Below are 15,489 nucleotides of genomic sequence, written 5' to 3' on the forward strand. Positions count from 1 at the left end.
TTTGGAATCTCCTTTTTAAAAAATAAGTTAATAACACAATAGTTAAATTATGGTCAAGTCAAAAGCTAGCTAAATTGCCTTTCTGCTTACCTTAATGCCACAACTGTACGGCCACATACTGTGAAAGTTTTATAAGAGCGGTCAACCGCATACATACATACACACATACATATATAACGTACCTTTTGAATACGAACGTTGGCTGGCCGCAATAGGAAAAATAGTTTTATCTGGCTACCGTTTGCAAAGGGACAGAAAACCTATGCTTTTTCTGAAACTACTTTGAAATGCCGAGAGCTGAGTAAATAAATAGTTTACTTGGTAAGGTTTTCTTAGTGTAAATATATGTGACTGTGTCTAGTAAAAGGGACCACTTTGACGATTCTAGTTTCCGAGTTATATGCATTTTTACAAAATTTGCCGAAAATATGTAAAATGGATTTTTGTTACTAATCGGTTATTAATACCTTAAATATCATTTTGTGTAAAATAATACCTGTATAATTACAATATTTCAATATCCTAATAGGTCACGAAGTTTAGTACCAAGGGTACCACTTTAAGGTAATATTTTACAGGCGAAATATTTTGATTTATTTCGATCGCTGTTATGCAGGGAAGTGAAATAATAAGTTGAGGGTAGGATAAGGGGGGCGGGGGGCGAAGATTGGGCGGTAAGCGTGGCGCGGCGCGCGCGTCGCTCACTCAGTTAGCTGGCCGGCGCGTACTCGTACGCACATGTTAGTTGAGCATTGCCACGCGCCGTAAAACATCGTGATTTTTATCTATGCGAGCTGCGAATATACATTGTGTTTAAGTACCAAGTTTATAACGTCACATTTCATCATGGAAGACGATACTCAAATTTTGTTTACTGAATATGATGGCGATCAGCAGCAAACACTACAAACAACAGCTTCACATTCAGCACAGACATCGACGACGAAACCAAAAGGTAAGTTAAATCATTTCATTTCATAAAAATAGGTGATTATACCAAGGCAGGTATACCAAGAGACAGTAATAATAATACTCCATCTGTTTAGGTAGGTATTTAACATACTTTAAACAAAAAATTATCACAATCAATACATAGTAGGTATAAATTGGAGTCGCCCTCCACGTCTGTCTGTCTCTCTGTGTCATTATAGTAAAATATTAGCGTCGCAATGGTTTATGCGCGGTGAACTTAAATGCGCAGAGTAAAATACTTATTAGTTTTTTACGTTGCTGACAAACTGAACGGTAATAAGTTTATCTATTTATTATTTAATAGCCCGATATTTCGATGATATAATCGTTTATAGGTACTGTTTTAGGCATATTAAACACGTTGTTAAGTAGGTAGGGTATATAGATTTATTTTTGGTGCGCCTATTCAAAACCTACTCGAGCGGCTCGCGCGCTTTGAAGGTCACGTGGTGGCACTAGCGGCGTCGTTGTCAAAGCTTTTATGATTTGGCGCGGGAGTGCCAGTGTAGGAAAACTCCTTCCAGCGTGCTTAGCAATCCTATTTTAAGTAAAAAATAGTTTTTTTTTTGTTACAGCACAACATAAAGGCACTCAAACACGGGAAACTGAAATAAGGTTTTCCAGTACGTGCTCAAAAAATGAGATTGTTTATTCCACTCGGGACTTACCCCAAATAAATAACTATCCCGGTCAGTGCATTTCAGATCCTCGAAACGAAGATGTAGCCAGAATAATTTTATATGAGTTGGAGCGTTTGCCTGAAAAACACCGCATTAGTGCTTTTGCCATAATTTTCAATGATATAAAAAAAATTCACGATGAAGTGTCTTCTCAGCCTGTTGTTACTGATAGCAATACTCGTGTAAACGCTGAAGAGGCAAGGAAACGTGACTTACAACAAAGAGTTTTAAGAAACATGGCGAGAGTGTTTGGCGATGAGGAGTTAAAGTAACTTTTGTGTAGGTATGTCACGTCTCACGCTCAAGTAATAGTTACTTAATAAATTTTGTAGTCTCATATCAATAGTGTTTCACCAATTTTTTTTTTGTTATAGATGGAGCTTCTCATGGAAAATTGGAGTGTGATTACGGTCAATGCACAGACATAGATTTAAGAAATTTTGAACAGGAGTATTTAAAATTCATAAAAAAAAATTCTGATGAAGAAAATCATGAGCCTCCTATCGATGATAGATGCGAAATAACTGGCGTTGAATTAGTTGTACCAGAAGACCCATCTCGTAATTTTTTTTCTGATACTGACGATTTTCTCAACCAATTGGAAAACCATGAAGAACAACGGATATTTATCGACGGTTGCGGCTGTGCTATGTCATGCCAAGAAAAATTTCCCCGTGAAGCTGTGCTACAGTCCAGATTAGAATCACAGGAAATGAATACCAAATGCGACCTAGGCCATAATCATTTAAATTTGTTTACTATGGGTGCTCTTAATGCTCTAACTCGTCAAGGGTCCAATACTCTTAAAACAAACAAAAACAAAACAAAGGTAAGGAAAGCAGCTCATACAACTTTTTTTTTTCAAGGCATAGCTGTTTGTAAGAACTTTTTTCAGTTTGTTTATGCATTAGGGGAAAAAAGATACAAAAATATTAAGAGCAAAGTACTTAAAGGAAATTTAGCAACAGTGTCCTCTCCTCATAATTTCACGTTGATAAGAACCAATAATGCCCAGCAAACAATTGATGCTGTATTATTCAAAAAATCTTTCTCAGAACAAAATTCATTAGTCTTGCCAGGCCGCGTTCCAAGTTTTCATAATCCTGACTTACATATTTTACCCAGTTCAATGAATAAACGATACGTGTATGATAAGTACCAAGAAGCGAGCAAATTGTCCGAAAGAGATGCTGTGAGTTTAAGAACTTGGTACAGATTATGGCAAACCTATGCTCCAAATATTGTCATTCAAAAGCCTCGAACGGACCTGTGTACAAAATGCCAAGAAAATATTACAGCTTTAGGTAAAATGCAAGGCTTAGATGAAAATGAAAAGCGCGGATTGATTGAAAAATCGTCCCAACATTTAGATTTAGTTCAAACTGAACGTGCCTATTACAAACAATTGATTGACACGTCAGCAGATGTATTCGGAAACCGGAAACTAGGGCAAAACCAGCCATGCTCATCGCCAGGAAAAATGCATTACTCGTTTGATTTTGCGCAACAGGTACATTTGCCTCATAGCTCACAGCAAGTTGGACCTCTTTACTTTTTGGCGGGATATAAAATCGGTTTGTTTGGCATAGCCGCGGAGCCACTAAAACAATTTGTGTTATATATCATCCCAGAAGCTTGCAATACTGGAAAAGGTTCGAATACCGTAATCTCACTCCTAGACCACTTTTTCAATAATTTTGGGCTGGGTGAAACAGACGTCATTTGTCATGCTGATAATTGTAGCGGTCAAAATAAAAATAACTTCATGATGCAGTACGCATTATGGCGTACACTAACGGGGAAACATAAATCATTTCAACTTTCTTTTTTGCCCGTTGGACATACCAAATTCGCGCCGGATTTATACTTCGGACTATTTAAAAAAAAGTTCCGTCTTTCCAATTCAAACACAGCCAGAGATGTGTTGGAGTGCGCCGTTTCAGCTTGCCATAATTCAGACACAGTTACGGCAGTTCTTGTCGGTAATGAAACTGGTGATATAATGAATGTGCATTCATACAATTGGGCCGATTTCTTTAAAAAGAAATCTCCGCAAAGCGTGACACAGCTGCTCTCTTACAACCATTTCAAAGCGTCTATTGATGATCCTGGAGTCCTGCATTGCACCAAAAAGTTTGATGATCAAGATGTTAAAAACGTCGCAGTTTTTAATTCCACTTGTGATTTCACACAAAATGCTAGTCCGACTGTAATACCTCCTACAAGGCTATCGTTTGAGCGACAACAGTATTTGTTCCAAAAAATTCGTGTCTATGTTTCCCCTGAGGCTCAAAATGTCTTGTGTCCAGAACCTATAAAAATCGTTGCAATAAGTGCTATAGAAGATCCGTTACTTGACGTCGAAATGCCGCTCATAGATACTGAATCAGCCACCCCGTCGACGTCGGCGCTCACAGTAGTGGAAAGCCAAAAACGAAAAACACCCAAATGCGGCTACTGTGGTGAAATGGGCCACAGAAATCAAAAAAGGAGTAATGTATATTTTTGTAAAAAAAGAGAACTTGATGAGCGCCTTGAATCCAGTTAACTGTATTTACCAAGTAAAAAAATGTGATTTATTTTGATTATAGTAAGTACTTTAATTTGACAAGTTGTTGTGTGTGATTTTTTTATTTTTGTAAACAAGTAAAGTTTAGTGACAAAGTGGTACCTGACTTAGTATATTAATTATTTTTTCCTTAGAAATGTATAAAATGTAGAAGAAACTTACTTTAATGTTGAAAAATATTTACTTTACTATTTAACATAGTGACAACACGTTATATTTTATTATAAAAACATGTTAAATAGTAGTTATTTTACTTGTGACACTAAACTTTACTAAGCCCCCCAAGTGGTACCCTAATTATTCTTCCATAGTAAAATGATCGTCAAACCACTAAACTTAAAACACGATAATTTCTCTAAATATTGCATTAAGTATCGTTAATTATGTTTGGATCTCTGTGCTAAAGTATATTTTGGCTAATTTTGTGATATAACTTAAAAAATATATATTATTTAGTTGATTTTTGTTTATGAGACTGATTAGAACTGATTTATAGAAATGTTAGTATTTTCGATTAAAAACATAGAAAATACTGGTCTTTTTTTATTTTTTCCCTTCTATTATTGCCTAAAATATATTACCATAATTAATAATTCATTGTTTAAAAGGTATTTTCTTAAGATTATGAGTAATTAAGATACTTGATTTTTTTCCTACTCCTGCAAGTTCTTCCTTGACTACCTTCCAAATCATTATAGTTATTGAGACCATTGATGCCTGAATTTAATCTTTGATAATACTAGATTAGCTTGATACCAATCATTCCATAACTTCCTAGTAGAAGTGTATTTTTCACGAGCATAAACTTTAAAATCAATTTTCTCGACTCGTACATTTTGCCTACTGCATGTTTAAAAATGTATAAAAAAATAATTATTGCACCTAGGAAAACGATTCTTTTTTTACTGAATAGCTAATTTTACCTAGTTTTAGGAGATATTAATAACTCCATACCGGTAAAGTGGTCCCTTTTCCCAGACACAGTCACATATAGCACTTTAATACTGTACTACCTACTATTCAGGGTTCAATCTCACAGGGATTTCGTATTAAAATGTATTCTGGTATACTATATACATACATAAAGACACGCTACTTCCCCGGAGGGGTAGGCAGAGACTAGTTTTTGTTTTTTATGATCTCTGCATACTTCTTTCGCTTTACATTTTCAAAATATTTTTTTAAAAACTGACTATGGTTTGAAATTCCGCAGAAAGCTTCTTAATTTATTTGATTGTTCTTAGTTTGGTGCCGTGTGGTTCCCGGCACCAAATTTAAAACTTGGGATTCTACTTAAAAGCGATGGGCTAGGCCGAGCAGCTGAGCGTGGCCTGTCAGTCGTTCCAACTCTGCTGGCTTTGTCTACCCCGCAAGGGATTAAGACGTGAATTTATATAGTCATATAGGTAAATATATAATATTTATATAAATACATATATAGATGGATGGAAGAATAATTGTAAAACCCAACTAAAACAAATGAAACCAAATTTTGTTTGGTTTCGTTTCTCTAAACCTTAGTTTACTGCTCGATGGTCGATAAACACTTCTCCGCTCCGCTTCATCACGGCCTACATTCAGAAGAAAACGATAAATATTAAAGCTCACCTCGAACGGTTTATCTCAGTGGGAGTCGGGAACCGTGAAAAACGGATAAATGGGAAATCCACACAAATCCTACGCGCTCGAAGTTTGCGCGATACATCCTTATGTACCAGGATTATATTCTGTGCGGTTGTTATCCCGAGGTGATACGTAGTTTTGTAATGACGGTTTTGCGAGATAAAACAGCAGCAGTGTGAGATAGATAACCATTTTATTAAGAACTTTCTTTTGGAAATGGAATGTTAACAAATAAACAAGTTGGTGTTGTGTGGTTCCCGGCACCAATAGAAAAAAAGAATATGACCACTCCATCTCTTTCCGGTGGAGGTCGTAAAAGGCGACTAAGGGATGGGCTTATAAACTTGGGATTCTTCTTTTAGGCGACGGGGTAGCAACCTTATATGAATCTCAATTCTATCAGTAAGCCAAACAGCTGAATGTGGCCTATCAGAATTTACAAGACTGTTGGCACTGTCTGCCCCGCAAGTTCATATCCACGGGGTTCTGTCCCGAAAAAGACTTGTGGGAGCGCGTGGAGTAGGAATATCAAATCACTAGCTGTGCCCGCGACTTCGTCCGCGTGGAATAGTTATTTTGGGCATCATTGAAGCCGTCAAGGACGAATAATTTTCCCCGTTTTTTTTACATTTTCCAATATTTCTTCACTCCTTAAAGTTGCAGCGTGATGTTATATAACTTAAAGCCTTCCTCGATAAATGGTCTATTCAACACAAGACAATACAAACAAACTCTTCATCTTTATAGGTAATATTAGTATAGATGTCTTGAAGGACTGTATCCGTAAGAGCATCACATTCGAACACATCGAGAGCATTCACAGGTTTACGTAAAATTAATTAAAAATGGTCTCTGACACATTGCCGCCTAAGATCCCAAAACCTACGAAGCCCTAATGAAACATTCAAAAGTTATATTTTTCGAAGGTCAAAAATTCGAGAAATTTTTGTGTTACAACATTGTACGCCTTTGACCATGGATCCTGGATTGGGTAAGTCAGGTTTCCTCACGAAATTTTACTCTCATCGTAACAGCGTCGGTTAGTATTCAAACTAATGTACGCACAGTACTTTTAAAATAGACATTGTTACGTGGCCGAGATGGGATTTGAACCTGTGCCTTTCTGCGCATCACGCATTTTAACCTTACCGATACGACCACCACGCTCTTTTTAAAAGATGTTGTGACCATGATTAATACCTTTATTTAAGTAGGTCCTTTAAAAAAACGTACTTTAGTCGTCTTTCAAAAAAGCTAATATTTTTCACGGCAAAATGACGCGAGTATATTCACTGTTGAAATTGGAGCCAGCATTCGTGCGCTATGAAAATAATGATGCTGACTCGCTGTTTTTTGGACAAATCGGCCCCTTTATGTTGTATACAAAAGGTTCTTAAATATCAGCGTCGGAGCTAATTCTTCAAAGTTATATTTTCAGGGTTATAGATAGTGAAGGAAGGTTTTCCGTACCGCATATAACATTCATTGACTGCCTTAAAATCTGAGTTTGTAGAATTTGCTAGAGGGCATTGTGTTATTTCACTTTCTTGTTTGTCTGATGCTCCCCCGTCCCCGCCTCCCGGACTAATTAGTTACAGATAGAAACCGAGCTGTTTTTCTTAAACTTCTAATCATAGGCGATGAAATATAGGTGGGTACCTATATAATTTATTTGCTACAGATTTTGGACAATGTGTTGTGTTGTTCCCGGCAATAATTAAAAAAAAAACTAAGGAACACTCCATCTGTTTCCCATGGATGTCGTAAAAGGTGATAAGGGTTAGGCTTTAAAACTTGGGATTCTACTTTAAGGCGATGGACTAGCAACCTGTCACTATCTGAATCTCAGTTCTATCATTAAGCCAAATAGCTAAACAGTCAGTCTTTTGTAGACTTTTAGTACTGTCTACTCCGCAAGGGATATAGACGTGATTATAATATATGTTTATGTTATGTTATAATGCCATATTTGCCCGGTATATAAGACGTCACGACTCACGACATATTAGTATATTACATTGCGTTATAATATACTGATTTGTAAAGTACCAAACGACACATACATTATCCAACACTTGTATTGATTTAAGTGCTGTTGACTGTACCAGTCTGCAATATCAAAGTTCAACTTCGAGAGATTATCGAAGTTGAAAATGGCAATACCGTGTTGGTGTCCCCACCACTCGGGGATTACCGGCTCGTGTTCAAATCTGATTGGCGAGAGAAGAAATCAACTTAGTCTGATTGGTAATCGATTTGTTGAGATAAACTCTGTACTCCTATAGATAGACGTTATTCTATTTTTAAAATTGTCAATAGAAAAAATGTTGCCCTCTGTATTTAGCAATTAGGTACCATGAATTAAATATTTTTAGTGATAAATTATTAAATGTTGCCCTCTGTATTTAGCAATTAGGTACCATTAATTAAATATCTTTAGTGATTAATTACTAATTATTAATGCATATAAACGGGAATAAACGAGAATAATCTGACGTGCCTTCCGGGTTTCACCGACCGTGGTCACAGGATGACATCGAAAAAACGGTAGAAATCCCGATTTCATATAAAAATGGTGCAACGCGAAATTTTCTATTATAGTAGGTATTGGCGGAGCGTCCTCCATTCATGTTCATCTTTTCTCTGTATTTTTATTTTATTTGTTGGTATTCATCTTCCTGTATTTCCATTAATATTTCCTTGTACTATTATTATCAAAAAATTGCAGTGTCGGATTAAAAGTATTATTTAATAATTATTGTTGATAGAAAATTCTAATACACATATCCAAATCAACTTACAAAAAACAAAATAAATTTAGAAAAATTTGTCAAAATATAAATGATAAAGTCATTCGCTAAAGTAGGACTAATTACTGAAAACAGTTGATTATCAAAATTCTATTATAAACAAGTGAATAAAACACATAAGTATTATTTTTTAAACATCGGAGACAGGCTCGCCCAAACATAAAAGCAACCGAAACGCGATATCTGTAAATAAACTCGCTAATTTTGTATAATTACGTTAAAAATTAATTAAGCCTGCGTACACAACACTAATGAGAATAATAAATTTTCTTTGTGACAGTACCCGTCTGTATATTTAATAACCACACTTTTGTTTTTGTATGCGTGAAACAAAGAGTTAATTTTCTTCCCTATATGTTCGTCTTACATAATTTATGAGTAGGGCGACCATGATTTTATGATGCGGACGGAGCGTAATTCGGATTTTATGATGCCACTCATACGCTGGCACTCCGCCAATCACTAAATTAATGTTAGGCGGGATAAGAATTTGAGTTGTGTGGATATTGTTCGCGTTACGTAGTAAACTACGATTAACCCAGTATTTTGAGTAAGTGGACGCAGGAGTGTTCCGCATTTTAGTAGCAATGCAGAGTTCAATACATACATAGAATCACGTCATTATCTCCAACGGGGTAGACAGGGTCTCACAAGAGACCCATAAAGAGAGAATTCAGCTGTCGGCTTAAAGATTGAATTGAACAGAGTAAAATAAATTTTGAAAACAAGCTTAGAGAAAAAGCAATCTAAATAACCATGATTTTTTTCCTGAAAGTACTAAAAACTAGACATTTTGATATAAAAAAAAACAATAAGCAAAAATTAATGTTGAGATGCACTAATTTTTTTTTTACAATTTACACTTATCTGTTAAATGGTACATGGTAACAATTGTCTGTATTTTTTAAAGTAAATTAAAGAGAAAATACGCCAAACTAAGTCTATTTTTACACGAGAGCAAAACTTAGATGGCTGGTTTCGTTTTAATTTTTCTACGAATACTTATTTATGGTCATCCTACTGAAAGGTAACGTATTTGTTACGTCACTTGCCCTTATTCTTGAGAGTAGATGCAGAAAGTCCTATAAATAGAATGTAAGTGAATTATACGAGCTTTGAAAGGAATTTCTTTTTGACTTTTATTTTTTTTAAACATAATTCTATCTGACAGTTTACGAAATACGAAAAAAGAACCGAATTTTTTTCTGTATTGTGACAAGATATTTTTTATTCTTATCCCTGTTGTGCTCATTTCGAGGACCAAAATAAATTCGGTTAATTTATTTTGGTCCTGCTAACATTCTCATTTGGGCCGTGTGGTGCTGGCAGAGTAGAATAGCACCACCCTATATCTTGAGAGGTGGACAGCATAGGCCAGAATCAATAGATACTGCGGTCATTAACCCGCCTGCCCAGCGTGGTGACTATTAGTAACACCCTCCTATTTCTGGGGAGGTCTTAGTCCAGCAGTTGACTTTTATAGGCTGTTAAGGTAGGTATGGTAACATTCTTAGTTAAACTTTAAAGGTCAGTTCTTGCAATACATAATCCAATTAATCTTGACCAATAAATCGTTGGGGATGCATTACTTCGATTACATTTTAGGACCAATACACCTTCCTAATAATTATCCACGTCCCAATTCAGAAACGCTACTTTGCTATTAATTCTCTCATAGGTTTCAATCACTATTTCGTAAAATTGGCCCTATTTATCTTTCGAAGGTTTCAATAAACCCAAAATGATCCCAAATCTTCCCACCGTCAAGTTAACCTGTCCCAGTCAGAACGCACATTGTCCTCAAAATTACAGGCTAGCATTAATCTAATGCCGGTCAAAGGATAGATTGGTTGACGCCGCCATTCATCGGCGGCATACGCCGTGAGGGCTGCAGAGTTAAGTTTTACGAGACTGCCTTTACGAATTTCGTAAGTCATGAATTCGATTCTCAATTTCGAAAATAATTATTTTAAGAAATTTCACTTTGAGAACTTATACCTTTAATTTCGACAAGACACACCTTTATAGAATTAGATCGGCGTCGTTTCGTTTTTTTCAAATCGTTTTTTTTAAATTTACGAGATAACTGTTGGGGGTAGAGTTCAGTGAATCATCCTCCGTTCATCTAAACTCTCTATTGCACATAGAAAAGAATATAACAAAATACAAAACAGTCGTTGGATTAAGAAGAATATCATTATGCACAATTGCGGACTGAGTTATTGGGATTTCCTCCAGTTATGTACATTAGATTGAATACCAACCGATGCTCTTTCGGCGAGGGAATCGTGAGGAAACCTGCACATTCAGGCAACTGGATGTGTAATCATCATGTTGCGGCGGTCAGATGGGAGTCGCTTCATCTAAAAACTTGACTTGCCCAATCCATCTTCAATGGCATACCACGGGCTCCTCTCCAGAGTGATGAGGATGCAACCGGGACTTAAGCCAGGAGAAAGAATAAAATTAGTTTGAATATAAAGAATGGATTATTGAAAATGACACATACACATACACCGAATATTAATGAAACGTTCCCAAATACTAAAACAAACAGCTTTCCAAAACAATACTAATTATTTCACCCCAAATTAGTTCCATTTGTCATTCAATAACTAACCACTAATCATTTTACTGCATGCAATCATAAATTCATCATTTGCGTATTAGTTGAAATAACGGATATGGGTGTTAAAATACTACATATATACATATCTTCACGTCTTGTTGAATGACCGAAAGGCCACGTTCAGCTTTTTTGATAGGAATGAGATTCAAATAGTAATTTTTAACGTAGTTTATAATCTCAATTCTCTTATTCAGCCAAACAGCTAATCGTGGCCTTTCGGTCTTTTTAAGATTTTTGGCTCTGTCTACCCCGCAAGGGATATAGACGTGATTATATGTATGTATGTATGGATAGAGGAACAAACAAACGAAAAGCAATATGTCTCCGCTGCGTGCCAGACTGTGATGTTTTTGTTGTAATGAATTTTCAAGCCGAGTAATGATTAGTCACGCCACTTGCAACTTAGTTTATTCTCGGAAAATTGTACAAATGTTTCAGTTACAGAATGTATTACTTAGTTTTCATTAATTGAGTTGATGCAAATAGGACTTTGCAGTCATCATTATCATTGGTCCTGAATCTAATTCGTAGCTTTTTGTGGGTAGTTCGAAATTCATTGCTTTTTGTAGGTGACGCTTTTGCAGCGTTTTGCAGATGGCGCTGGCTGTTTCCGCGCGGGAGAAGCTAGTAAGTAACTAATAATAAAATTATATTATTAACATTTAATCATGCACTATAGGGTGCATGCAATTTGTCCGCGTAATATTAGAATAACTAAATTTTCGTTACTGGTGATATTTTACGAAAACTTTCTAAGTGAGCGAAAACTAGTATTTTGTAATTTGAAGACCTGTAAGACTTGATTTTGCATGAGCGATACTAAAAGTGTACGTCCATTCAAACACTGATTGTATATACGATTTTATTATAAATAAAATGCATGCATTCATTTTCAGACTTAATACCATATATATGTTATGTCAGAACCTAGATACCGACATCACAGTGTAGACCACTCGAATGCCCGCACAAAAACTGCAGCCATTTGTTTGAAAATGGCGCTAACTCGATGTTTTTACTGCAATGAATTCGCCGTGTGTGATGCCGAGATTAATTGTGCTTCCAACGGCCAGTGACGATTTTGCATTTACATTTTAGTTAAACAAGAAAAAAAAAAACAACCTATATAAAACTAGATTGGCGCTTTTTCTTAAATTTAAGAGATAACTTTTTAGAGTTTTGTGGAGCGTCTTCCATTCATCTCTTTTCTCAAAAACAAACCATCGAAAAATTACAGTTTATCTCAAGTGCCGTGTGGTTCTTGACACCATTAAATTAAAAAGATTAGAACCACTCCGTCTCGTTCTTATGGATGTCGTAAAAGGCGACTGGGGGATATTCTTGTAAACTTGGGATTATTCTTTTAGGCTAGAAACCTGTCACTATTTAAATCTCAATTCTAACTTTCAGCCAAACAGCTGAACGTCGCCTATTAGTCCTTTCAAGGCTGTTGGCTTTGTCTACCCCGCAAGGGATATAGACGTGATTATATGTATGTGTATCTGTCTTTTTTAATTAACAAACGTGTTATTTCACGAAAATTAATTCAATACCCGTGAAAAGGTAACAAATACATACATACATAAAATCACGCCACTTTCCCGGAGGGGTAGGCGGAGACTATATCTTTCCACTTGCCGCGATCTCTGCATACTTCCTTCGCTTCATCCAAATACTCTTAAAAGGTACAAACAAATATATAAACTCACTTTCGCATTCACAATATGAGTTGGGATTTATAGCGCAAATCCGCTAACAAGCACGTGTATTTTCCAAGATAATTTGTCATTATTCCATTTTCATTTGTTTGCGATAACATAAAAGGTTGTTGTCAAGAGCTCAAGCCATAGGCGGGAAAAGTACTATGAATAGCAGATTTCTGTGGGATTTGTAGCTATTTATCTTTACTAATATTATAAACTAGCTATGCCCGCGACTTCATCCATCATTAAGCCAAATAGCTGAATGCGGCCATTCAGTCTTTTCAAGACTGCTGGCTCTGTCTTCCCCGCAAGGGATATAGACGTGACCATATGTATGTATGTGTATGTATAGGTTGCGTTACATTCGTCGCTTTTTGTAAATAGCGCAAAATTCCCGCGGTCGAAGCTAATTATAAAAGTCATAAGTATATATAAAAAGAAAAAAGTGAAGTACCGTGTGGTTCCCGACACCAATACAAAAAAGAATAGGACCACTCTAACTCTTTCCCATGGATGTCGTAAAAGCGACTAAGGGATAGGCTTAGAAACTTTGGATTCTTTTTTAGGCGATGGGCTAGCAACCTGTCACTATTCGAATCTCAATTCTATCATTAAGTCAAATGAACTGAACGCGGCCATTCAGTCTTTCAGCTCTGTCTACTTCGCAAGGGTTATAGACGTGACCATATGTATGTATGTATAAAAAGAAACCATCGATGCTCGTTCTCAGTATATCATCAAAAGCAGCAATGGTTGCCGCGTAATGGATGTTGCACATCTGGCTGAGTGATGACACAGCAAGCCGCGGCGCCGCCGTATCGTTGCAAAGTTGGCCATTTTGTACATTTATTTATAGACTTCTTCTATATAAGTGCAATTTATTTTTTTACTGGCTATTGCCTGACATAATATAATCACGTCTTTATCCCTAACGGGGTAGACAGAGCCAACAGTTTCGGCTGTATGGCTTATAGACGGAATTGAGATTAGAATAGGTTGCTTATTGCTTTAAAGAAGAATATCAAGTTTTAGCTTTTCCCTCAGTCGCCTTTTACGACATTCATTATTTAGCTATAGAGTCGTCCTATTCTTAAGAACATAGACCTACATCGCACTTTAAAATAAGACTTTTCCTATCTATACTAATATTATAAAGCTGAAGAGTTTGTTTGTTTGAACGCGCTAATCTCAGGAACTACTAGTTCGAATTGAAAAAATATTTTTGTGTTGAATAGACCATTTATCCAGGAATGCTTTAGGCTATAACATCACGCTGCAACTATAAGGAGCGAGAAAATAATGGAAAATTATTCATCCTTGAGGGTTTTAATGATGTGATGATGACGAAGTCGCGGGCACAGCTAGTCAAATCATACATTGATATATGATCTAGATGTTACATGGCAATGTTAAAATGAATGCAGTAAACAGCGATGCATTTAGCGCCGCGAGGTGCCGTGTCATCACTCAGGCGAGAGTTCCACATCCATTACGTGACCGCTGCGCTGTTGCCTTCAAATACATACATATAATAACATCTATATCCCTTGCGAGGTAGACAGAGCCAACAGTCTTAAAAAGACTGATAGGCCACGTTCAGTTATTTGGCTTTAAGATAGAATTGAGATTCAGTGACAGGTTGCTAGCCCGTCGCCTAAAAGTAGAATCCCAAGATTATAAGCCTACCCCTCAGTCGCCTTTTACGACATCCATGGGAAAGAGATGGTGTGGTCCTATTCTTTTTTGTGTTGGTGCCGGGAACCACACGGCACCAAATATCACAATTTCGTATTATTTCTCATTGAAAATCTATAATTAACTAGGGTACGGCCAGCGGCACTGCTCGCATGAAGCGAAATTTGTCGTTAATTTCAAGTTTTTGTTCAATAAAGTTTTAAATAAATCTGTCAGTCAGTGAGCTCTTTTTAAATTTTGGATAACTTTCGAGAAGTTTGTTTGAGAAATATATATATATATATATAGCTTACACACGGTACAACTATCACAATTTTGAATTATAATGCCGTGTGGTTCCCGGCACCAATAAGGAAAAAAGAATAGGACCACCCCTTCTCTATCCCACGGATTCCGTAAAAGGCGATTAAGGGATAGGCTTATAAACTTGGAATTCTTTTTATAGGCGATGGGCTAGCAACCTGTCACAATTTGAATCTCAATTCTATCATCAAGCCAAACAGCTGAACATGGCCTATAACTTTAGATAAGTTTTGAGAAGTTATATATATAGTTATATATATTTATATATAAATGGAGTAAATATAAAATGGCGATGTAACGTAACGCCGCGAGGCGCCGTGTCATCACTCAGACGAACGTTCCACATCCATTAACTGACCACTGCAATGTTGGCTTACACACGGCACGGAAATTCTACAACTTTATTTCCATACACACGTTCATACGTGTACATATACTGGAAAAGTCTTATGACAAAGTGGGTCTATGCTCTTAAGAATAGGACCACTCTATAGCTTAATCATGG

At 36.4% G+C, this 15,489-nt stretch overlaps 1 protein-coding gene across 3 annotated transcripts; it reads left to right on the top strand.

The window, feature by feature from the left end:
• The first annotated feature begins 348 nt into the window (after positions 1–348).
• LOC106129457 (uncharacterized) lies at positions 349–5,203 on the top strand. 3 transcript variants are annotated; one of them, XR_009656998.1, is made up of 2 exons: positions 349–1,935; positions 2,027–2,150. XR_009656998.1 is itself a non-coding variant. In XM_060945833.1 (2 exons), the coding sequence occupies exons 1-2, from the start codon at positions 847–849 to the stop codon at positions 4,198–4,200; spliced, it is 2,283 nt and encodes a 760-aa protein (XP_060801816.1). In that variant the 5' UTR covers positions 349–846; the 3' UTR covers positions 4,201–5,203. The 3 variants fall into 3 exon arrangements, 2 of the variants coding, with proteins under 2 accessions (XP_060801816.1, XP_013183476.2); XM_060945833.1 differs by having other exon boundaries at positions 349–955; positions 2,027–5,203; XM_013328022.2 differs by having other exon boundaries at positions 349–955; positions 1,548–2,125.
• Positions 5,204–15,489: the final 10,286 nt, after the last annotated feature.

Source organism: Amyelois transitella, chromosome 9 (assembly GCF_032362555.1).
Source record: "Amyelois transitella isolate CPQ chromosome 9, ilAmyTran1.1, whole genome shotgun sequence".
Taxonomy (NCBI): domain Eukaryota; kingdom Metazoa; phylum Arthropoda; class Insecta; order Lepidoptera; family Pyralidae; genus Amyelois; species Amyelois transitella.